The 25,776-nt window shown below is 35.7% G+C and overlaps 1 protein-coding gene across 50 annotated transcripts in view; it reads right to left on the reverse strand.

Annotated features, from left to right (window-relative positions):
- LOC143660720 (uncharacterized) overlaps positions 1-25,776 on the reverse strand; it is a 298,041-nt gene that overhangs the window by 45,877 nt on the left and 226,388 nt on the right. For 28 of the 50 annotated variants that reach the window (XR_013164507.1, XR_013164392.1, XR_013164915.1 and 25 more), the window contains 2 exons: positions 13,401-13,473; positions 6,873-6,919 (listed from right to left, as the gene is read on the reverse strand). The exons of 5 other annotated variants lie outside the window; for them this stretch is intronic. Coding sequence is in view for 3 of the 45 variants with exons in the window: in XM_077134404.1 (XP_076990519.1) it covers positions 6,875-6,919; positions 13,401-13,473 (118 nt within the window). In the remaining 42 variants the exon portion in view is untranslated. Of the gene's footprint in view, positions 1-7; positions 7,611-13,400; positions 13,474-25,776 lie in introns of those variants that run through there. 17 more of the 50 variants (XR_013164299.1, XR_013164295.1, XR_013164261.1 and 14 more) reach the window with 4 other exon arrangements.

A 25,776-nucleotide genomic window follows, 5' to 3' on the forward strand; every position in this document is an offset into this window, starting at 1 on the left:
CTAAAGAAGAAGGAAAAGAGAAAGGAGAAATTAAAATCTATCAATTCTCTCTTCAAATTCTTTTGATTAGGACAAGAGTGACATGTTGCTTTTGTTAGATTCTATAACTGACAGGCTTGACTAGAAATATCCACATGGTATATGAGAGTATAAGATTTGGAATCAGGAGATCTGAGCTCAAGTCCTGCCCTTACCTCTTACTAATCATTATCTATATACTTTGGGCAAGGTGATGTTTCTAGATCTATACATATCTTGGAAGAAATGACTTAACTTCTTCTAAGCCTCAGTTTCCTTATTTGTAAAATTGGTATAATAATAGTACCAGCTACAAAGGAATGAGTTTCATTGTACTGGTGCAGTGCGTGGCACATGGTGCTTGGCTAACGGTTTTAGCTTTTGTTATTATTACTAATCTCTTGCACCTCTGTGGGTAAAATCTCTTGTGCACATTGTGCTTGAATGACAAATGATAAACTGAACACAAAGGAAATCCTTGTTAACCCAAACCCCAGAACACCAAGGGCACAGAAAATGCATTCACAGTGACCTGGAGTTCTGGGGTAGTAATGGTTGGGGTTCATATTAATTCACAGCTAATTAATACTATATAACCACAGTAGTAATCCTGCAGTTTCACATGAGGAGTCCCATTAAATAAGTATATTAAAAATGCCATACTGGAAACATTCCTGCACTATCTAAAATACTGATTCATTGTCCTCTATTTTAAAATTTTTTTATTTTTCTTTTAAATCCCTGAGAGTAATACCATATGATATTTCATTACAGCTTTTCAAGATATCTACCTTAAAAGTTAAGGATGTCCTCAAAGTCTCTTATTTTTCTTACTAACTCCTTATAAAATCCTACTATCTATGAATAGATCCATATAGGCATAAAGCTTATAAAGCAGTACTTCAGTTTTCCCAATGACACCTTCCTCAGAATTCTTCATGCCAACACTATGGGATATGGTAAATAACTTCATATTCACTCCACAGAAGTTATGATCAGACAATCTTATTTCCTTCAGATCTAGCCTGGAAAGTAAACTTTAAACCTAGTTGTGGATTTAGAAGATGCATCACATACCCTACATACACCATGATGTTGACGGGTTGAAGAAAAAGGTTTTCACCTCAGTCTTCTTTACATTTTAACAGTTAGGAAAAATAACAGGGCTTTGTAACTATCCTTCTTGCAAATTAATGAAAACCAAATAAACTCAATACTTTAGTATGTATGAATCTGTAAAGTTAAAGACAACATTGGGCTGGGAGAGATTAATATGCTGAGGGCACCTCTGGGTTGGTTTCACAGTGGAGTGATGTTAAAGCATGACTCAGAGTCAGAGAGGTAGATAATGTGGTCAAGGTGCCCTGATGAGAGAGTTGCATTTCCAAATGCAGAGTAGCATGAAATAACACTGTGTGCCTGGGAAGCAACAGTTAGCTCTTGCTGGAGCATAAAAGTGTGAGGGGACAGTGGCAAGGGAAAAAAAAAAAACAAAAACATTTACTCCAACAGAATGCCTCTTTTGAATGCTGATGTTACTAGAATATCAATTTACATTATATTAAATTTTTCAGTATAGGCATCCTTACATTTCAAAGCACTGATAGACTAGATTTCTAAAATACTATACTATAATTTAGTAAGAGCAGAGAATTTAGAACTAAGGTGACATCAGACAATAGAGAGAATCTCCTGGGAATATGCTCAGTAAGTAGCTAGTCAGCTAATAAGCTTCCTGCAGACTAAGGATTCCTTCTCTGACTGATCTCAGGAAGACTCTCTCATTTCTCTCACAGGAGCCATAGCTAAGGGCTTTAAAATTCTAGTCCTGGATTTAAAGTCTCTGGTGAATTTCATTAATGTTCATAGTACCCTGGAAAGCACTATTGAAAGAAGCTAAAAAATATCATCACCTCAGATTTCTGAGATGAACTGGATATTGACCTATATTCAAAGTTCTAGATTAAAATCACAGATTTTGGAGAAAGAAAGAATACTTTAAATATAATCTAATAAAATCAATTTATTGTAGAGATAGGAATTAAGGCTTGGACAGCAAAAAATTTTGCAAGTTACTATGACCTACAGTGCGTCTTGTAACATACAGAATGTGAATGTTCCGTTCATCTGGCTGAATGCTGCACTAAGATGCAGATGTACTGCATTAGTTCACTTTTCATATATAGTTGTAAACCTATCTCTAAGCTGGGATTCTGCGAGGCCTCAAAAAATTCATAGGAATTTAGGTTGCTCATCATTTAGGCTGGAAGGAGTTGACTGAGCTCCCTGACCTAAAGTCTATTTGACCTGAGTGTGCACTGTGAATGATGGAGAGCCAAAGACAAACTTCAGTAGGGTAGAGGTGAGGTGACAGGGCTACCCAGGGCAAAGCAGCCTTTCTGCTAAGGGCTGCAGTTAGCAGAGTACACTTGGAAAAGTGACCTGACTGTGGCCAGTCTTCTTTCAAAGCCTGCTCTGGGTTCCTATCTAACCCCCCACTGCTGTGGCCCAGGCAGGCCCATCAATAGTTCTGATAAGGCCCACCCACCACTGACTTCTCCAGTATCTCAGTGCCTACTGTGGCCTTTCTAGCCCTTTCCTAAATGTACTCTTCAGATCTAGCCCAAAGAACAAAACACAACTGTACCATTTCAGAGTACAGAGCTCTTCCCTGGAGATTAACTGTTTATAAAATAAAATTCATCTTGTGAATAATTTCGTAATGATTAAAAATCAAACCATATCCACAAAAATATAGACCAAAACATGTTGAAAGCAGTTTCTTCCAGTATTTATGTTGTTCACTATCAACATGTACTATAAAATATAATAGTATATTTCCTATAAAAAGTTAAGATAGATCTATTCTAAATATTCATACAACAAAAGTCAGAGAGCCTCTTGTGATTTTAGATGAGAGCATAAAGTATTAGCTCTTTTAAAAGAAGCTAACTATCATAATTCGAAAAAATATTTTAATACTCCTACTAATATGACCTCTCATTGCAACAAAAAGACCCAAATATAGAAATATAAATCGCTAAAAGTTTTATGGAAATAAAATCTACAAATTAGAAAAAAAGTAAGATGAAGGAATATGTCTTTGCTTTTCCATTTTTGAATTCAATAATGATTCAGGAGGTTTAAAAATCATTACATGGATAGATACACGACAAAGAAAATACAATAAAATAACTATGGAATCTAGATGAAATATGGGGAGTTCACTGTAAAATTCTTTCAAGTTTGCTATATACTTGAAGATTTTCATAATATAATACTGGAAATAAAGTATTATCACATTCTCCAGCCAGGTTCTAATATTCAGTTGTATATAAGAGTAAGAGGTCATAAAATACAAAATAAAGAAGAACCATAAATTGGGAAAAGAAAGATTACTCGATACAAAATGTTACAAAATTTGTGTAGGAAAAAAAATTCCACTTGGATCTATCTCACAAAAAATAAGTTTCAGGTAAATTCAGTGAGGTTAATTAAAAATGAAATTATTTTTTAAAAAATAATGAATAGTTTTTAACTTCTGGGTGGGAAGAAATTTCTAAGCTCAAGGTAACAGAATAATTTACAAGGGAAAAGGCAGACAAAAATCACTTATTCAACTAAACAAAACTTAAAGTTTCTGTTTTTAAAAAAACTCATAAGCAAAATTAAAAGCTGACGAAACGGGGAAAAAATTTGCTCCAATATCTCTTACACACAGACATACAGATACACATACACGTGGACTTTATAAATAAAGTACAGAAAGTCACTTTCCCAATAGAAAAATTGATAATTTACAAAAGAAAACAATGAACTAGGGCGGGCCACAGTGGCCCAACAGGCAGAGTTCTCACCTGTCATACCAGAGACCTAGGTTCTATTCCCAGTGCCCACCCATGCAAAAAATGAAAAAAAATGAAAACAATGAACTAATAATAAGTGGAAGAGTTCAACTTTACTGGTAACAGTAAAAAACAAAAGGCCACATCCCTGGCACAAAGAATAATGATCCACTGCTTATGAAACACATTTTCATGCAAGTCAAAGTCACTAATAAGATACTGATTTTGAATTCTTGTTGCTAACCGAAATCTCTAGAGAGTTTAAATCCACATAAATCAACTTCCCACTACTCTGTCCCTTACATTTCCACTTCGTCTGTCTATATGCAGTCTAACATATCCCAATACCTCCTTGTCTTTTCAAACCTGTTCTTCCCATATTTCTTCAGTGTGAATGACAGCACTTAATAAATTAAGCCACTATTCTGACTTTGCCTTTTCCCTTTTTTCACCTCCCTAATCTCTCTTGAATCATCACAACTTCCCTACTGGATTACTAAAGTTTTCTGTCTGGTCTCCTTGCCTTGCTTCACCTGTCCCCTTGTCTTCCCACAAGATGTTCTTTTCACTGCAGCCTATGCATCTTTCTAAAGTATTCATGTTACTCTCAGTTAGAAACCTTCAGGCAAATGTGGCATAGCACACTGGATCCTCTGTTACCAATGACTTCCCCAGCTGTGTTTCATCATTCCTTTTCCCACATTCTCCACCATATCTCATATGTCTAAGCCTATGCATATGCTGTTCCTTCTGCCTGCTAACTCCTTGAAGACCCATCAGGAAGCCTTGTGGAATGGGCTAAACATTACAAGCTCCTACAGCAGGCTGTTTTTACGCAACCATGACACTAATCATACATTGTGATTCCGTGATCCTTTTTTTGTAGCTCTGCCTCCTCTACTCATCATTGAGAGCACCTAACACTGTAGGCCGTTAGTAAGTATTTGTTGAATGAATTAATAAATGTTTCTACTCACCAACAGAGTTACCTATTCTCTTCCTGAAAATGGCATCAACAAAAGATTTCCTAACTTCACTCAGCTAGCATCAACCATTTTTTCATTTTGCCAAGCAAGTCTTTCTTATCTATTAATCAGCCAACAAATTTATTTATTATATTCCTTATACCCTGAAAAAAATCTCTTTGGTTTTATTTCATTCTATCTACTCCTGCTGGGTCTATCACAGATGTGTCACAAAGATTCCTAAACAGGACAATCACTTACAGTATTTCAATTTACTGAATGCAGGTAGTGTGTTAGGCCCCAGGAATATAAATAAAGATCAGATAGATCATTACTATTTACAGGCCATTAGCAAGACAAAAACCTCCCATGACATTAACCTTTCCTAGAAAGCTACTGCCTTGTATATGGGCCCTTCACAAATGCCCCAAATCTTTTTTGCAAGTGTAACTCAAATTGGATACAATAATGAGTCTAACTAATGTGGTCTTATTTTCTTACCCTTCTACATCATATTCCTTTTAATAAACCCAAGAACTATGTCTACTTTTTTCTACAACAGCCTTAATTTTAGTTTATGGGCAATAAGAGCTATATTTTTTAAAACAGTGTTTCTTTTTTAGTCAACTAAACCATCTTTGTTAATTACCAAATTTCTTTTGCTAATGTAGAATAACTTTTCCAGTATGCTATAATTCTTACGACTTATATTTTTGGAGTTCAGTTCAGAGGATTTACAATTTCACCCAGTTTGATAACATACACGATATAAAAAAGAGAGAGAAAAAAAGACAAGAATGGTTTCATAGCCATATATTGTGAAAAGGCACAAGGCAAATGAGGAAAACTCTCCCCAGTTATAATGTTGAGTCTTTAACTCTCTACTTAAAGCCACAATGTATTTTACAAATATACATGGTTAAATCATACTTGTAAAGGGGTATCCCTTTGAAAGTTCCAATAATATTAAGCATTCTATTTATTTAATATTCATCACCTATTTTTGCCACCTTTCTCCTTTTCTCGGGCTTTGCATATCCCAACTAGCAACCATAGAAAATTACTTCTTTTTGACCTGGCTGACTTCTCTTTTAAAAAAAAAAACAGTGCTTAGTGAGAAGCTAAAGAGGGTAAGATCTCATTCTAAGGCTAAAGTCCTTATCTTGGGGGTCCATGAAAAAGCTTTACTGTATCTGCGAATGTCCTGAACACAGGCAATGTGTGGGTGTGGATGCATTTATCAGAAAAAGATGCAGGGCTTCCATCATAATCTCAAAGGGATCTAACATGCCAAAAATCTTAACTCCAAATCCAAGGCATTTGAACATAAAAAAGTAAGCTGAATAAATAGCAACAGCATGATAAACTCAATTTACTACTCAGACACTTCCAAAAAGAATGAGATATTCTACAATAATTATACATTAAGCATCTGTTGCATTAATGAAGACCACAATGTGAGGGTATGATCTGGAGGAATCTAGTATATATGAAATTATGGAGGCAATAATAATCTAACACTTAAAAAGCACAGTTTTTGCTTTTATCCAAGTCCGATATACTTGCTTTGTCCTCTTCTGATACTTTTAGTTTATTTGATAACATTGGTTCAAAACCAAAATATCTCAAATCTCAAGTTTCTCTGCACATAAATATTATGTTACTAGCTGAAGAACACAAGCCTCTTTCATTAACCACCAGTAATTATATTATTTTTGTTAGAATACTTGGGTATCTTACAGACTTATATTTTAAATAACATTACAAGAACTATTTATTATTTCAAAATAAAAATTGCCTTCATTATTAACATGCTGCAAAAAACCTATCAAAATATATCTTAATTCTTAACTTTCATTGTTGTCTATAGCTTATGTCATCTTTCGTAACATAACTAGAATATTTTCTATAGTAAGCATGAAATATATAATAAATGCGCCAGGAAAAAATGCTCTTTAAAGCTTTTCCTTTTACAAAATGCCTTTTAGAAATTTAGAAAGCAAAGAGGCAGTGAAAATCAGAAACTGCTTTCATATATACTCACCACTAAACGGTTGCAACAAAGGATTGCCAGTACAGGCTGAACTTGTCCTGAAAGCAAGGAACCAAATTCCATTAAGAGAACAAGGCAAGTAGAAACACCATATATCAACATTACCTTTCTCCGGCTCATCCTATTTGCAGGCACACAGATTTTGGAATCCTCCAGGACTAACAATGAAAACCACACTAGGCTGTTTTCTTAATTCCTAAGAAATGAGTCAGTAGGTCAAACAACTTATCCACTTTGGAGACAGAACAATTCCTTAAACTACACCCACTGTTTCCAGTAATCCTATTTCCTATCTCTGCCTGCTGGTTAAAAGTGCTGCCAATAATACATGGAGAACCCACCAGGTTTTGAATGAGACATCTGACAGATATTGACAGAAAGTAAATCTTACTTTATTATCTTATGTATTTCTAAGACTATCTTCCGAATGTCTAGGAGGGAAAAAGTCTAGTTAGGAGTGACCTGTGAATGAAATCTCTTCATTTTAAAAGTGTTAGCATGACAACTTTTCTGTTGAGACCATATATTCATTTATTTTTTTTCATTCAAGTGGATGGAGTAAGACTTAAAATAAATATAAAAAGCAAAAACTGTACCTCTAATAACCACCCCTCAAATCACCTTCTGTAAAACATCCTTTTCTCCTCAAAAGGATAAGTATATTCAAAAGTTCGATGATTATGCAATTAATCCATGCTCTTAAAATCCCTCCATAGGCTTCTGTGAGTCCTGAAGTTCAACCCATTAAATAATATAAAGTACAAGTATTAAGAGTTTGCTAGCAGTCCTTTAAATCTGTGACTCAAGAAGACACACACTAGTTTAGTAATAATCTTCTGAAACTAACACCTACTCACAGCATATAACATTTCTTGTAGTTAGCAACCTTCTGCATGGGAAATCACCAGCGACTGGTAATGAATCCATAGTTCTAAAAACTCACACATTAAGGCAAATATACGAGCATGTTTCTCTAAATATCCGTACACAAGAGCTGCTGTGATAATTCTTCAGTAGAAGACTGGAAATACTTTTGATTTCTATATTAATAATACTTTTCTTTTTAAAGTGGTTTCATTCTGATCTCGAGAAATTCTGTCTGATAAAAACTCCAACTGAAAACCTGCCATTATAAACGCAGGGATTTCACAACACTCATTCCAAAAAAACTGTGGCTATTCATTTCTGGAAGTGATTCACTGCAATGGAATCATTGTTGGGGGTGGAGGGAGCATTAATTTTTAGAAGACAGCCTGCCCTCTGAGAAGTGAATAGAAACCTCAGCGATTGCAGCCACGTGCCTTGCTGACCTCCCTCACAGCTCCCTGAATCACCAGACCACAAGGTGACAGGCAATGACCAATTTCCTCCTGTAACTCCCTCAGAATACAAAAAGGCTTTGGTCCATACATTGCATTTAATCCTCTGTTCTGGCAGAAATTTTCAAATAAATCTGTGAGGGCTGCAGCAGCATTCTTCACCTGTCAACGCTCAGTTGCTGGTGAGTAACCAGCAGATGGATACTCACTTCCTGTGAGTACTTCTAAAACAGTTTATGATATTTCCTTTAAAAGGTTGGGGGTGGGGGTAGGGGTATGAAAACCACTCACGAAGGAGAAGTAACTTTAACCAGCAAAGCTAAAAGCATTGCAATGTGATCACTGTCTATCAGACACACCAAATTTTAATTTGGTTTCTCAACCCCTGTGTAATTAAGACAGCCAAAAGAGAACAGCATTAGGAGGGGAAAAAAAAGACATTTCACAAATGCTTAGACCTTCAGCGTGCGTGACCAGAAAAGTAATGGTAGGATTCAAGTGAACTAATCTGAAGCTGGATAGAGCATTAACCCTTCAAAGAGAGAAAGTTATTTTTTTTCTGTCCTCAAATTTCAAATATGGAAATCATCTTCCCTACCACTGTTTTTCAGTGTCTTCAGGCTCTGAGACATTGAAAAAGCACAGCATCCACGTACCACTGGCTTGTGAGAAGAAAGAACTTTTTCAGATTGTCTGTGACAGGGTAGAAAAACACTTATTTAGAAGGCCCCATCACATTAACAGGGCAGACCACGTGGCTTTCACACCAAAGCATCCTTTGAAACTGACCACTGAGGGCTAAAATATGACACTGTATTTCAATTGGCTTTGACCAAACTTGATAATTTATGTCATACCAGAAAGTTATAATCTCTTGACAAAGAGACAAAATGAGTAAGAAAAATTGCTTTTATCCCATTTTAAAGAGTATCAATGCTGTCAAGAACTTATTTTCTGAAGAGACTAAGAGACATTTTGCTAAAACAAGCAGCTTTAAAAACTTGCCCTTTCTTTTCAGACTATTAATGCACTTCCACGTTGGGTGGGAATGGTGGGGAGGAGGAAAATACAAGTTTCTACTTAGTGAAAACTGAAGAATAAAAATAAAACAAATGCATGCACACATTTATCACAAAATGACTTTAAGCCCATAATTTATGACATAGTAAAACTTTGCCATTTACAGACCAACTTCTGTATTTCAATTTTTTTGTATACTCAGGCTAAGCATGAAGATTACATATTAAAAATAATTTGATGAAACTAGCATTATACTCTGGAAGAAATTTTTCACTAATGTGATATGTTTTTGTTTTATAATCTTTAACAAACTGGTATTTTAAAAAGATGAGAATGGAAGCCATTTACATGGCATGAATACGATCTGCAAACTGAGGATGAATAAAAATAGCATCTTTGAGCTTAAGGATTTAATTTAAATCAACTACACTATATAACAGTTGTCCCCTCTTCCCTCACCTATAAGACCTTTTAAATCTCCTCCATAGATAAAAGAGGAAGAGTCTATAGAAAGTCACAGGAACAGGAAATCTTTACATGGAGAGAGCAGTTTTAAGAATATACAATTTTAAAAATTCTTACTGATACTGAGCTTGGTGAAAGAAAAGCAACAGTAAGAGGCCTGACAACTACTTAAATCTTAGCAATTTTAATTTCTGCACTTGCAGAAAAGGATACTTCCCTCTCTCATTGTGTCATGTATATACATATACTTGCAGCTGTCAATGCTTCTTGCAGTTTGTTCCTATTTCAGACTGTGCTTCACAAGAAAGCTCCTCTTAAGTCTTGGGTGACCAATGCAAAGGTTTTAAAAAGAGAAAGGAAAAACAGAGCAAAACAAAAAGAAAAATCATGAAGTACATGTTTGGGGTAAAGCATACAGAATATGAACCTAACAGATGTGGCAGGTGCACAGAAACTGCTGCCCTTTAGGAACTCCTGTTAATTTGGGGATAGAAGGAGGTGATTAAATTATAGACTAGGTTTTGCTTTAAATTGGTATGATGTGGACATGGGTCAAGTGTTACAGAGTACAAGTTTATAGAATATGTTTTTGCTCCCCAGACCTCTGGGTCCACTCTCCACAAATGAAATAAACCTGTGACAAATGTCCTTCATGTATAACATTTATGTCAAATTTTCTTTTAAGCAATGAAAAGGAGAGCAGTCTTTAATGGCACTTTTATAGAGAGAGAGAGTGATATCACACAGGAAAGCTACTGACTGCTAGCAAGTCAGAAGGCCTGTGTTTGAGTTTCAGGTCTTCCTTTAACTATGATTTGCTCTTGTACTGATCACTCAACCTTTTAAACCTCTTTAAGCTAGTTCATTCATCAGTGATAATAGCAGCAACCTGATGTATATAGGGCTGGCTTAGGTGCTATTAAGGAGCTGTACACATAACTACTAATTTAATAATCAGAGCACCCTGCAAAGTTAGTTCTATTATCACCCCCATTCTACAGATAAGAAACTGAGACCCGTGGAGCTTAAGGATGTGTCCAGGGTCATAGTCAGTAGTTGGCAGAGCTAAGACTGAAAGCCAAGGAGCCTGACCTTGACCACTACACCCCAATGCTTCCTGTCAGTGTGTCTGCCAGTTGCACCAGGCTGTGGTGCACATCAAGTAAAAGAGCACTTAAGAAACTACTCTGAAAACTACAAGCACTATAACAAACACAAGGCAAATTTTAAACGAGGACACATATAAATATTGTCTGCACAATTTAAAGAAGAAAAATGGCAACTAAGTGCTAAAGTTAACAAATTTGTCCTCATAAAGAGCTTTGTAACATTTGCAAACTATTTATTTGCAAAATCTGGGACACTGTTTTAGAAGCACAAAGGATTCAGACAGCACATTTTCAACTAGTATGGTTAAAGTGAGGCTCATGGTCATGGAGCTAAGGCTTGAACCTTCATCCTGCAACTTCCAGGGCAAGATGCTGACCACTGTGTCACAGTGCCCCTACATTAAATGAATGTATGGCTATGAATGCATAACTATGAATGGCTATGAATGCATCTGGAACTGGAAAATACGTATTGGGTATTTTAACGTCAGGCATCCATTCATTCATATTATGCATGTAGGTGTGATATTGATCCTTTAAAAAGGGCTGTCAATTATAATTTTTTTTCTCATTACAAGCTCTTCGGTCTTTAAAAAATGAAAAGAGAAGGTTGAGGAAATAAACTTTTCTTCACCTACTATTTATTTTTTATTCAGGGAAAAACAAAGCCTCTACTAAAGCCCTTTCTACAATGAACATAAGTGAAGTTCTATACAGTTCTTTCTTTTCTCCAAACTTGTATATATGCAGCCTTTTGATGTCAAACAAACTATCTTTCCATATGTTTGCAGAACATGGCCACAAGTATAATAGAAGAAATCTGAATAAAAGTTGCATTTAATGGTCTCCTTGACTTTGATGGTGAATGACGATTTGGCCACTTACTCTTCAAGGGAAAAGTAATTTAGTACTTAGGGTTTTCAAGTCCTTTGTACTGTTTATTCTACACCACAGTTTGGACTTACTACTTTTCTCTTACAATTTTTTTAATGGTTCTCTATCATGTTGGGTCATGTCAATTCTTAAAAATGTCTCTTCCTAAAACAAAGGCATTCGTTGTCAAGAAAAGAAAAAAATTAGGCCATACTGGTATTATTTTCATTTAAGAGAGCAAAATGACTGCACGCAAGAAACTGGGAAATTAATATACATTAAATTAATAAACCAGCACGTTTCCCCCCAAAGATTTATTTGGTGTGAAAAGTCACCTCTTTACTATAATCATAAAATGAAATGTTATTTACTCCTGTCATAATCATTCATTTACTTCCTGCCATAAAAATTTGAACCTGGCTGGAAAATTAATATGCAACATGCAAAAAACTACAGGTAGGAAGTGACTTATGTGTGTATATGCGTAAGTGTGTGTGTGTGTTTAATAATCTCATATCCAATCTAGTTAAGGGATAGACCACCCCTTCTTGGGAAAACAAGTATTATGCTTTGTCATCCTACCCACGACACATAGAATGAACTATGAGGATAAAGAAGAGCTTTCTTTTTTAACTGAGATCAATCAGGTTTTTTTTGTTTTGTTTTGTTTTGTTGGGGCTTTTTTTTTTTTTTTAAGTATCCCAGGGTTACTGCAAGCTACACACAGAGTTCATGGCCTAGAGTTAAAATTATGATTTCAAGAACTATATAAGTAGATGTACACATTTTAAATATGTGTGCATGTTTTCTTTGGTGTCTGCTACTTCTGAGAGAAAATAAGCTTCAAAATTCCTAAGCTTCTGTGTGTTGGTTGGAAAAAGTAAAGCCAGTACACATAAAATGATAGGAGAAAGCGTGCATGAACAGATTTGTTTACAAAACAGAGCCCAGCAAAGTCTGTCTCTCAGTGCCACAGCAGGATTCATCCAACAAAACAAACACAAAAACATAGAAGAATCTATGGAAATAGCTCTTTCTTCTGATGAAGGTATAACAAATCTGTGATTATGACTTGGTGATCAGTTACAGGGTAACAATATGGCTCAGTCTTGAACTGGAATTCTGGTTTAAATTTACACATGCATGCATATATTTATATAATTAATAGTTTCAACTCTTCTTTGTGCATTAGAGCCTTTAATTCATTTCTTTAGCACTGGCTCTTCTATCTTTAATACTACATCTCAGGATATTTACATCTGGACAGAGCAGCCCTCTTAGATTCATCAGGAAAGACAAAAACAATAAATTCTAATTATTTTAGTTTAACTAATTGTATGGCATCTGAGCAGGCTTGAAAGTTTTGATCTTGATTCCTTTCTTTACCAAGACACTCCAACTAGTTACCAAGTCTAGTCAGCACTAGTTTTCAATGTCTGCTACCTTTGGCATCTCCTTCCCAATCCCACTTTCAATAAACATGTTGAACTTCTTTGACTTTGTTCCTGGATAAGAATGACAGACTTTTAAATTGATCCACCTGCCAAAGTGAAACTGTGGTAAGAAAAAATTGTAGGGATAGGAAGACTGAGTTATAGGTTTGGCTCTTACAAGTGTAATCTATGTAAACCTGAGAAAACTACATAATTTCCTGAGGCCTCAGTGTTCTCATCTATAGCATGAAGAAAATGGCTAAGAAATTACATAATCTAATACATTACATACACACTCACCAAATAAAATCTTCTAAAATTTAGTTGCCTCGTGTCATTGCACTCCTTAAAATCTTCAGTTGCTTTGCCAAGCCTAAAGGATAAATTTTCATCAGCCTCTGAGTTCTTTAATTAATATATATTACAGCAGTTATAAGTTTACAGAAAAATCATGCAGAAACAACAGAGCTCCCACATACCCCACCACACCACATGCAGTCTTTCCGATGAACATCTATTAGTACGGTACCTTTGCTACAGTTGATGAAAATATTATTATAATTATATGATTAACTATATTCCAGTTCACATTAGGGTCTAGTTCATATTAGGGTCCATTCATTGTGCTGTATAGTTCTGTGGGGCTTTTTTTTTTCTAATTTTTATTCTGGTAACATATACAACTTAAAATTTCTCATTTTAACCACTTTAAACTATACAGTTTGGTCATGATAATTTCATTCATAATATTGTGCTACGGTGTCACCACTGGCCTCTGGGTTTTTATAAGGAATAAAATAAAATAATAAATGCAAAATGCCCATATAAAACGTTAAGGTATCAATAAATGCTTTAATGTCCCCTAACAGGGATTATTTCTTGAGCTGTATGAACCATGTGCTATGCTAGGAGTTTTACATATACCAGTTCTAATCCCATGACCATTATGCAAGGTTGGTTTAATAACTCTATATTACAGATCAAGAATTTGATGTTCCATAACTCACCCTATAACCTATTTCAGTTTCAGAAGTGACATACAAAGCAACCTTATACTACAACGTTTAAAGCCCACTAATTCATCCTGAGTCGGGGTGCAGTGGATGGGTGGGCGGGTTCCCTCATTACTTAAAGTAATCATTTTTGGAATCCCTGTAGTACCAGGTTGCTGTAGGGATAATATAAAAATATCCACAAATAAACTGACCACTTACTGTTCAGTCCTCATAAACATCAACATCTATTCCTGTTCACTCTCTTGGTGGTTAATATCAAATGCAAATACAAAGTGAAGTTCCAGATTTTCAAAAAGTTGATGAAAGTGATGATATTGGAGAACTGATGGATCCACAATCATAGATAAGGATCAAACAGAGTTTGAAGAGTTAAAAATTGAAGAAGAGAAAGTCAACAGAAATGACTGCACTAGAGGCAGATTCTTCAAAAAAGACTGATTTGTATCTAAAAAAGATTGAGGAGGCCCTTACAAAAATCTGAATGTTTGTACAAAAATCACCCTCTTTATGATTCTGTCACAGAAGCCAACATTCAATAACTGTTCTAAGAAATAACACCTTGCTGCACCACATCCAAAATTTTGTTATATAATAATAATATACAATAATATATAATATACAACAAACAGCTTCAACTTTTTAAAAATACTTAGCCCCCATAAAATCTTTTTATATTTTTTACTGTTTGCTTTTAATATTTGATTTAGCTTTAAGTGGATTTTCTTAAAGGAAGAGTGATTTTCTAGTATCAGCTATCTTCAGATAGCAAGAACTTCCTGAAATATCGTGAAAGAAAAATGAAGAATAAAAGGAATAACTGACATGCAAATAGTAGTCAACAAAATAAGGACTAGTTTTCCAGCCCACAAATGGAGAGTTTATGTCCCATGTTTTCCTCTCATTTCAAGATTCTCAGAATCACCTAGTCCAAAGCACCCATAAAGAAGTTATACTGCTTAAATTGTATTGTACAAAGTTTCTATTTGAATTGATTGTAAAGTTTTGGTAATGGATGCTATGGTGGTGATGGCAGCACAGCATTGTGAACGTAATTAACAGCACTGCATTTGAATGTAGTTAAAAGGAGAAATTTTAAGTTGTATATATGTTACTAGAATTAAAATAAAAAATAAAAAAAAAACAGGATACTGTAAAACACAATGAACCCTGCAAGCAGGGAACTATTGCAAACAGACCATTAGTTAACAGTACTTAATAAAAATGAATTGTCATAAATGTATCACTAATACAAGGTGTTAATAATATGGTCGTACATGGGAACTCTGTATTTTATGCATGATTTTTTTGTAAGCCTACAAATTCTCTAACAAAAAATTACAAGTTATGATCATCAGCTCCACATCCCATTCCCACCACTTCAGTCACTCAACAAGTAACAGCATTTGTCTAAATCCTTGGAAAAGTCTGACTGTCTAGGCAAACTAAACTTCAGTGCAAATCCCAACTTTACTTTGATTCACTGCATCTATCCCATCTTTATCTAGTCATCTGAAGATCACCTTCTTCCAGAAGACAATTTATAACCAGTAAGAATTTTGTCTTCTAATAATCCACTTTTAAAAGGCCCCACTGTACCAAGATCCTTTTTGACATAAAATAATTCTATATACATTTGTGTATATATGAAATGATTATTTTTTCCTGCAAATATCCTTCAATCAAAGGTCCAGAGAAGGGCTACTTTAAGATATAAAAATTTAATGGGATTTGTAAAATAAAACCTCAAATGTATATTAACTTAACCAAGACAACTCTAGAATACAAAGTAAGGTTGCTATAATCTTGTTTTTTCTTGTGACCAAAAGGTTCACCCCTTAGAATCTAATAAAACAGCTGTCTTCTTTGCCAGAAAGAAATCCAGGAAGGCATGCCCTAGAAAATTCATTTTTTTTGAGTTGTAAATTCTGGACATTCGCTGTAAATGATCAATAATGTTTTGGCCTTGCAAGATCATTGTTTGCTACAGAAGATGGATCTTGGTTTGTTTTTAAAGCGAAGACAGTTCTGTGAAATAGCTCCTCCCATCCAAAAATGAAAAAAAATGTTAGTCTTAAGTAAGAAAAATCCAGATTCTGTACATTATACAACATTACATAGTTGTAATTCTTTTTCACATATGTGCAAAGGATATACATGCTCAATAGTGAACAGTAAAAAATTAGTATGTAAATATACACAAGACCCTTTCCAGAATTCACAAATCTGATATTGGGGAATAGGGTGAAGAGAAGTGGGATAGGAGAGAAAAGACAACAGGTTAGAAGTTTTGAACTTCTGACTATAATTCCAAAAGAAACTTTTTTAACATAGAAGGTTTTCCAAAAAGGATTTTGCAGCACTGACCTCAAAGACAGCATAATGATGTTGCTGCAGTGCATATTAATCAAGGATATTAAAAATCATATTCTCTCTTTTAAAATTAAACAGAATCTGAATATGCAAGCAGATAGTTTAAAGCAGTGCTGCCATTCCATTTATAGTCCTCAGAAGCAGTAAAGCCTCTGCTTGAGAAGCTCAGGGTGGAATGCTTGTTTTGGAGAGTATTCAGTGGATAGCATTTGGCTTCCTCCATTTAACCAGGTCACCCAGGCATAGAATGCACAACTCTGCCAGAAAGAAAGCATTCTAGATGCCTAAGAAACAACAGCATGTCTGGGGTACTGATGTGACGAGAGGCCATGGTTTCATTTTTTTCTGCCTTGAATGGCAGTCTTGACGTCACAACAGCTAGGAACCACTGGAGGGACAAACAACAAGGCACAAGCCAAAAACGCCCTGTCCTGTTGCAGTGGCAGGGTCATTTAAAACTAGTTTTGATATTTTCTGTGGGTGCTGACAGTTGGCATGAACAGAGGTGAATGATTGGAGCTTAAAAATAAAGGCATTTTCTGAGCTAATAAAACAGACCTTTGACCAGTGCTAACTGCCTTCAAGAAACCTGGATAAACTCTAGTTCCTGAAATTAAATTTGTTTCTGAGAGAATGGATTTCCCAGCGAAAGCGTACAGTGACTTTACTGATAGTTTGGACATATGCACTATTCCTAACAAGCTAAAAATTTCCTGTGTTTAAAAGCAAACCTCATCTAAGAGGGGCTGGTACATAAGCATCCTGGGAAATACAAAGAGCTCATGAAAACAGGTCAGTAGTTTTTATGAGAGACCTATCTTTTTTACTGAATGAAAACATCCTTTTGGGAATTTTATCACGTAAGTTTAAGCAGGTAAATATGTACCGCAGCACACAACTATAGGTGTTTTGGAATGACTGTGTGAAAAATGCTCAGATGCTGGCAGGCTTAACTCACCATTACCTAAAATGAGTTGTCCATAAAAGTCAGAGTAGTTTGAAAAGCATGATCTTTCATGTTTCAACCTTACATCAAAATTCTAAATGATATTTAGCTATGAGAGAGTCAGATAATCTATTTCCATTAGAAATGCAATAATAACTTTAGACATATTGGGCAATCTAAAGGCAGGCTCTGAATGCACCATCCATTAACCTTTATGGGACAGAAAAGAACTTACTTTTGCCACATATTTGCCCTAATTTCAGTCCCTAACTTTGGAGCACTAACAACTTTCACCAAACCCAAAGGCTAACTTGAACCCATAATGCTCTGGATCCTTTGAGGCAGCTAGTGTTGGAAAACCAGAAGTTGGAAAAGTCACTTTTGATGGTGTGAGTGTATGTGTGTGTGTTGGAGATGTGTGAGTAGAGCACAGCATATATGGGGGCGGGGGGGGAGGTGGCAATAGAAACACTTGCTCCTATCTGTGTTCACATTTGCAAATGAAGTTCAACAGAAGGAACAGCACTTCTGAGATAGCCTCTTTCATCAGCTCCTTCTTTTCTTAATTAAAGGAGCATTCCCAAAGTATTCTTTCCCTGTCAACACTATGTCAATCTTGTTTGATGAGAATAATCTGCTATAAAGATTTACTCACTTTCAAAAATAAAAGTGGGTAAAATTATGATATAAAACTCATTTAAGACCCATAAAACAAAATACATCCTTTCTACTTTCAGGCTACCTAGATGAGCATTTGTTCCACTACAGATATCAGAGGCTTGTTTTGAAATCTGGCCTTTGGACTCAAATGAGCTTATCCCAAGCAGATAACAAAACTCTGTGTCTGTTCCTGCTGTTAAACAACAACAACAACAAAAAAAACCCTATACATGTTTCAGTGATCAAACAATGGAGAAGAGACAGTAAAAATTTATTTTAAAATAGCAGTTATATTCGGGTGTTGAAACTTAGTCTATACTAAATAGTTGTTATATTCAAGAGGTGAAACTTATTCTAACCCTGACCCTGTTTTTATTTTATGTGAACTTTTTATAGTTTAAAGAACAGATTTCCTCTGAATTGATTAGACTTAAATTTTTAAGATGAGAATGATAGGACTTCTCAAACTATTATGTTTTCAAAGAGAGAACAATTTATCTTCATTGTTCTAATGTAAGAGATGAGGGGAGAAGAGAGAATGAGAGGGAAAAATTTTTTCAATCTGCATCCTGATAAGAAGTTTTTAATATTCACATTCCTGGTTATAAAACACAGCAAACAAACAATCATTCACTAAGAAGCAACTAATGAAAAGACTATATTTAAAAGAGAAAAAAAATTAAAATGATGTGATTAACACCCTACACACGTCTTCACTTCAAGGCAAATGCTGTGGCCATCTGGGTATTTAGAAGGTGCCAAATATCACTGAGATCTAGAGTTAATTCATGTCATAAAGCATGTAGCATGTTTAATTTGCTCAAAAAAAGACTTAGAACCTCATGAAAATAATAGTGATGATAATGACAGTGAAGTGAACTTTTAACTTTAAAATAGGATATGTATTTTAATATTATTTTAACACGTGATCATTCACAAACCTGAACAAACTTTCAGTATCTAATGTTCTATCCCTAATGAGAAAAGGCATAAAAAGAACTTTTAGCTTTAATCAGTTTCTGCTCTAATTTTCTCCTAAGTTTAGAAATCTTTAAAAACTAGCCAATTAAAAAAAACGGACTGCTTTTATTCAGAAAGGCCAAACAAGAAGAGATAAGATTTGTTACCAGAGAACCCAAAGCCAAATCCCAAGAATTAAGACACTGGACCTGTTAAAAGTGACAAAACTGAAGATACAGTTTTGGATTGAGAAGAACCTGAGTCCCATAGTCTTCTTCTCAAGTGACAGGAAAGGTGCTGTCCAAGCAACAACCAGCATGCATGCAGAGAGGTATTCACATTTAGAAGTTTAGTTTGAGTTAGCAGACTGGTCGTACAAGCTCCTCAATAGTAATGGAGCTTTCTTTACATCACACTCTTTGCCCACTGAGTCTTGCACAGGCAGCACACCAGGTGTTCTATTTGCAGGCTGAGGACTGTGATGAGATTTTTCTGCGAATTTTCTTCAGAACAAACAATTATTACAAACACCACAGAAATGAAGTCTCCCTTTTCCAATTACTCTTCGGAAAACAGTAGAGAATATGGTACCTTGAGCCTAACTTTATTTGTAATAATAATTTAAAAAGCTTTCTAGTCTGGTTTATCACAACATAACCATAGTCATTATCCAATCCTATAATGCACATGTGAGATTCTACAAGCTGTCACTCATGCTTATGAGGGAAAACTTATCTATATCTCTATCCTTATCTATATGAAAAAAACACCACCTCCCATAATAGTAACCTCTAACAATTAATCTATACTAGCTAGCTTTACAAAACGAAATCTTTGTGCTTATAAAGTTATCCTCTAATAGGTAACAACAGAAGAACTCTGTGAGCTTGGGCAAGTCAATTAAACTCTCTCCACCTCAGTTTTTCTGTAATATGATGAAGATAATGCCCATCAGAGAGGGCTGATACTGACAAGGAACGTGTAAAGTGCTGTTTATTTTGCTGGTAGAAGAGCACTAGGCTGGAAGTCAGGAGACCTAGGCAAGTGACCTAACCTTTCTGAGTCTTAGATTCTTCATCTGAACAGGGAGGACACTGGAATAGATGACTTCCTAGATCTTTTCCAGCACTGGCATCCAAGTTTCTGAAGTTGTAGAATATATCATAAGATGGAGAACACCTCAGATGCTCTCTAGACAGCACTAATCAATTCCTGTGATGCCAGGCAGTTGGATGGTTCATGAGAGTCCTCTCGGCCATGCAATCTGCCTTCTAGCTGTCAGGTCTGAGGTTGTCGTCTGTCCCCAGTAGCTCTGCTTATTATTGGTAGATGAATTGTTTTTATGAGAAATATTCTTTTACCAGAAGTTATGTGTTTATGTAGCATTCTCTGGATGGTAAAAATGAGAAGAATTTCTTGAGTACTAGTTTTTTCTTCACATAAATACATACAAAGTTAAAATCTGGGTTTTATATTTCCAAGACATGCTGAATGAATAGAAAGGGAGAAATGTAGAACATTTATCACAGTTCTTAAACGATCAACTTAGATAGGGAACACACAGATCTGTTACAACCCTAAGTCTTAAAGGCTGCCTGTGCTGCCTCACCTTGCTGCCAAGCCAGGCCAGGCTGTGGGCCTCCACTGTTCAGAAGGTCCCAGCAACTGACACAAGCTGCAGGAAACATCAACAAAAACATACGCATGGCAGAAAAAGTGCAAACAGAAAGATGTCTTTAAGGGAAAGAAAAATCCAGGCAGACCATTGTCATTTGGAAGCATCCAGCCTAAGGAACAGTTACAGACAGGAAATTTAATTCACTGAGCTGAGCACAGCCTTGATCTGGTCCATGCTCTTTTGTGAAGACAGAGACAATCATAAACTTCTACCATCTGTGGCTGACATGGGAATTAAGAGAAATAAGAGAATTAACAGAAATAATATGTGCCCTTGAGAACACTCATTATGTAAGCCTTTTGTGGCAATCTTCCCTTCTGAAAAATATACTCACACCCAGGACAGATTTGAGTACAACTGGACCAATTTTGGAAAATCAACTTTCATCTTGCTGTAACCTTTCTCTAAAGTTAACTTTCTCAACCAATTTATTATTAAATGCCAAGCATTCTTCTGATAACAAAGTAATAAATCACACCCTGTACTCAAGTACTTTATAATTCAGATTTTCTTCTCCCTTCTTTTGGAAACTTATGACATCTTTTTCTTTACTGACATGGCTTTAGAAAATATGGCACATATCAAACAATATGAACCAATTGTCTGGCACTTATCACACAGTAAGGAAGGCAGAGAGGTGCTGATTCTGACAGCTGGCCCTGACTGACCTGAGTCCTGACCTATATCATCATATTGTCCCAAGAATATAACTTTCCTTATCACACCTTCCTGATGACAGTCAGTTATGACCAGCTATACCCTCTGTTGGTAGTCATCATGCATTACAGCTTCACTTAAAAGAGTATGTCTAGGTCTAAGCCGCCACAGTAAAGGAATTAAGCCCCTTAGCATATCCAAGTATGAGATGGGATCAAGGACCAATGATCCATGAGATCATGGATCCTGTGTCATTCTGAGCTTGTCAAACAAGGGCCCTGAAAACAAATCATGTCTTCCCTAGTGGAGGCTTGGCTTCTTTGCTTCAAAAAGCATCCTTAGAGCCTCACCCTATTCAAGATCGCAAAGTAAGATACTTTAGGGCTCCATCCCTCTCCAGAAGCTTTGAACTATAGGAAGAAAACACAGATACATTTTCTCAAAGCTCCAGAAAACAGTTAAAGGACTTCAGTTATAGAGCAAGTGCTGAATCAAGAAAAACCCTACTTAAAAGCAGTAGGATCCTGTGGTGTGCTGGATGGCCCCTCCCTGATTCTTTAATTGGTTGTGCTCCCAGTGTGAATCCCTGGTTCCAATTTTGGAGGCAGCAGAGTTATCCTCATGAATATAATGGGAGAATACATATCTGGTCCTATCTGTGCAGTGGTGGCCTGAGGAACTTGCTGTCCAAGAACTTGTCCTGAGTGTAGAGGGCAGCTCATGGAACTCTCTTACAGAACACTTTGGAAGAGTAGTCAAGTCATGCTGTCTGGGATAAGGGATTTCTCTGTCTGTAGGACATACAGTACAGTGCCCTGACCATGAAGAAACTATTTTCTAGGGAAGAAGGGACATATGGAAAAGGAATTCTTATGTATATCCTATCTCTATGCAGAGAAAGTATCAGGGAGACCCCTATGTTTGGCCTGTAGTTATTCTCTAAATTCATTATATGGATGAGCCCTGTAGGAGAAAATCCACACAAGTCCATCTGCAAAGACTTGAAAAGGCATTTTGTTTTCTTCTTTTTTTCCCTTCTTGTTAGCTCCTGGCAACCAAGGAAAGCTCTGTCATAATACTAGCTGGATATAAGTTGTATCCAGCTCACAATCTAAATTCCAGTTAAAATGTGTTAAAATATAAAATGTGCAGCTCAAAAAAGTTAACAAAACGTACAAAGAAACAGGAAGCAATGGTCCAGGCAAGGAAGATAAAAAGCATTAGAAACTATCAATGAGGAAGACCAGACAGACCTGGGACATACCAAAGACTTTAAAAAAAATGGTTCTAAATATGCTCAAAGGGTTAAAGGAAAACATGGACAAAAAAACTAAAGGAAATTGGGAAAATAACAGATGAAAACAAAGAGAATATCAATAGAGAGATGGCATTTATGAAAAGGAATAAAAAAGAGCTGAAGACCACAGAAACAAATAAAAATAATCCCTAGAGGAGTCCAACAACAGACTGGAGCTAGTAGAAGAAAGAATCAGAGAACCTGAAGATAAAATAATTGAAAACATCCAGTCAGAGGAGTAGAAAGAAGGAAGAATGAAAAAAAAGTGAAGAGCGCCCTGAGGAACCTATGGGACACCAACAAGTGTAAAAATGTACTGCCATTGAGGGTGTCACAAATGAAGAAGAAAAGGGTAGAGAAGATGCCCAAAGAAATAATGGTTATAATGAAAGGCATTAATATACATATTCAAGGTACTCAATAAATTCTAAAAAGGATAAAACCAAATATAACTACACTGCAGCATATTACAATCAAATTTCTGAATGCCAAAGACAGAGAATTCTGAAAGCCACAAGAAAGTAATGTGTCACATCAAAGAAGCCTCATTGAAATTAAGTTTTCATCAGAAACCATGGAGGCAGTGGCAAGATATATTTAAAGTGCTGAAAGCAAAAACTGCCAACTAGGAATTCTATATTTGGCAAAACTGTCTTTCAAAACTGAGGGATAAACAAAAGCTGAGAGAATCTGTCACCATTAAAACCAGCCCTACAAGAGATGCTAAAGAGAGCTCTGAAGGTTGAAAGGAAAGGACAATAGATAATTGACCAAAGTAAATGAAGAAATAAAGGTCTCTGGTGAGGGTAATGAATGGGTAAATATAAATGCTAGTATTGTTGTATTTTTGGTTTATAACTCCACTTTTTACTTTATAGGATACAAAAGCAAATGCATAAAATGTAATGATAAATCAGTGGTTTGGGACTCATAATGTACAAATACGCATTGTAACAAGAACTACATAAATGTAAGAGATGGCAGAAGAGTACAGGAACATAGTTTGTGTATGCTATTGAAGCTAATTTTGCATTGAGGCAAATCAAGATTGCTATAGATTTAGAATGTTAAATTTAAGCCCATGGTAAATACAAATAAAATTGTGGAGAATATGCAAGTACATCGAGACAGACATAGAGGTTGCCAAGGATGGGGGACAGGAGGAATGGGGAGTTAATACATAATAAATATAGGGTTTCTGTTTGGGGAAATGGGAAAGTTTTAGAAGCGGAGGGTGGTAAAGGGAACCAATGTTGTGAATGTGACTAATCCCAGTGAATGGTATGTTTGGGAGTAGCTGAGATGGGCAAGTTTATGTGGTATATATGTTTCCACAATTAAAAAAATAAAAGGGCAACTAAAGAGACAATGACAATTAAAAGCAACACATGATCCTGTAGGGGATCTAGTAAGGGAGAAGCAAAGACTCTACGGGACATTTCTAGGACATATGAAAAAATGGAACATAGATTGTGAACTTTATAGCAATGGTAAATTTCCTGAATTTGATAACTGCATTTAAGGTGGTTACATAAGTTAATATTCTTGTTCTTAGGAAATGTCCCTGACATAGGTAAGCATTAAAGGAACATGATGTATATAACCTACACTCATGTGCTTAGAAAATGGAAAGAAAGAAAAAGAGAGGGAAGGAGGAAGGGAGGGAGGAAGAAAGGAAGGAAGGAAGGAAGAAAGGAAGGAAAGAATGGTAAATGTGAAAAATGTTAAAATTGGTGGATCTGTGTATATGAGGGGTTGGTAGGGGTATGTTGGAATTCTCAGTATGAAGTCTATATATCTTTTTATAACTGTCCTATAAATTTGAAAGCATTTTAAAACAAAAATGGAAAAATACGTTTTTTAATACAAAACAAAGGACACTTGAAAGGCTAGAGGACCCCAGTTTTAGTCCCTGATCCACTATGACTCAGTAGGGTGGGGAGTGGGGACAATGATTCAGACAAATCACTGAAATCAAGCAGACATCATTTTCCATGGGTACAGTGTGCACACTTAGAAGACAGCAAATGCCCTTTGGGTTCTGAGGCTGGGTGGTGAAACTAAGTCAGGCTGGCCAAGTTCCTTTGCTAGGGCCTATGCTTAGAGTGATGTTTTCTACAGCTTGGTTCAAGGTGGCCACACTGAAACATGACTCTAAATTAATGCTTGATGCTGAAGGAACTGAGGGAAACTTGTCATCTGTTATTTAAAAGAGAGGCACTACCACATAGTTTTTAGGAGGAGACTCGATGGACTCAAATCTCGGTCTACCATTTATGAGTTTTAGTTTCCTTGTCTATAAAATGGGAATAATTAGTACTTAACTCTTACAGACTGTTGTGAAGACTAGAAGAATTAATACATGTAAAGTAAAGCACTTACTGAACATAAGCTACTACCTAAAAGCTAACATTATAATAAAATATAATAATTAAATATACAATATTTTCCAGTATTTATACAATTAAATGTGGACCTCATATTATCTCTGAGAGGTGGTAATAATAATAATAATAATAATAATAATAATAATACCACCTAACCTTTTTATACAGCCCTTTAGGTTCTACAAAACACTTCTATTTTCTTTGAGGCTCACATTCTCCTCATTTATTCCCTTACTAGTCATACCTCAGCAAAGTCACCAGATTTGTGAAAAGACCATATAAAACTTTTAGAAATAATAAAGGTTAAAATAAAAATCTCAATTGATGGGTAAAATAGCATTCTAGAAAAAGGTGGAGAGATCATCCTTTAGATGCCACTGACATGCTCATACCTTTCTCCTGAATTACGGACTTGATTATCCATCTGCCTACTCTACATCTCACTTGGATTTCTAATAGGCATCTCAACCTCAGCATATCTGAAACAGAACTTCTTGTTATTACCCTCTCCACCTTCCCAGAAATAAGACAATGGGTAAATAAATTGTGATATGTTCACACACTGGAATATTAATTACAGTACTGTAAATGAAGGAACTACAACCACAGCCAACAACATGGATGAATTTTATAAACATAATGTGGAAGAGAAACACAAATTGCAAAATTACATAGTGTGAAGCCATTTTTATATGCCTCAAAATA

The sequence above is a fragment of the Tamandua tetradactyla genome, chromosome 1, assembly GCF_023851605.1.
Source record: "Tamandua tetradactyla isolate mTamTet1 chromosome 1, mTamTet1.pri, whole genome shotgun sequence".
Classification (NCBI taxonomy): Eukaryota; Metazoa; Chordata; class Mammalia; order Pilosa; family Myrmecophagidae; genus Tamandua; species Tamandua tetradactyla.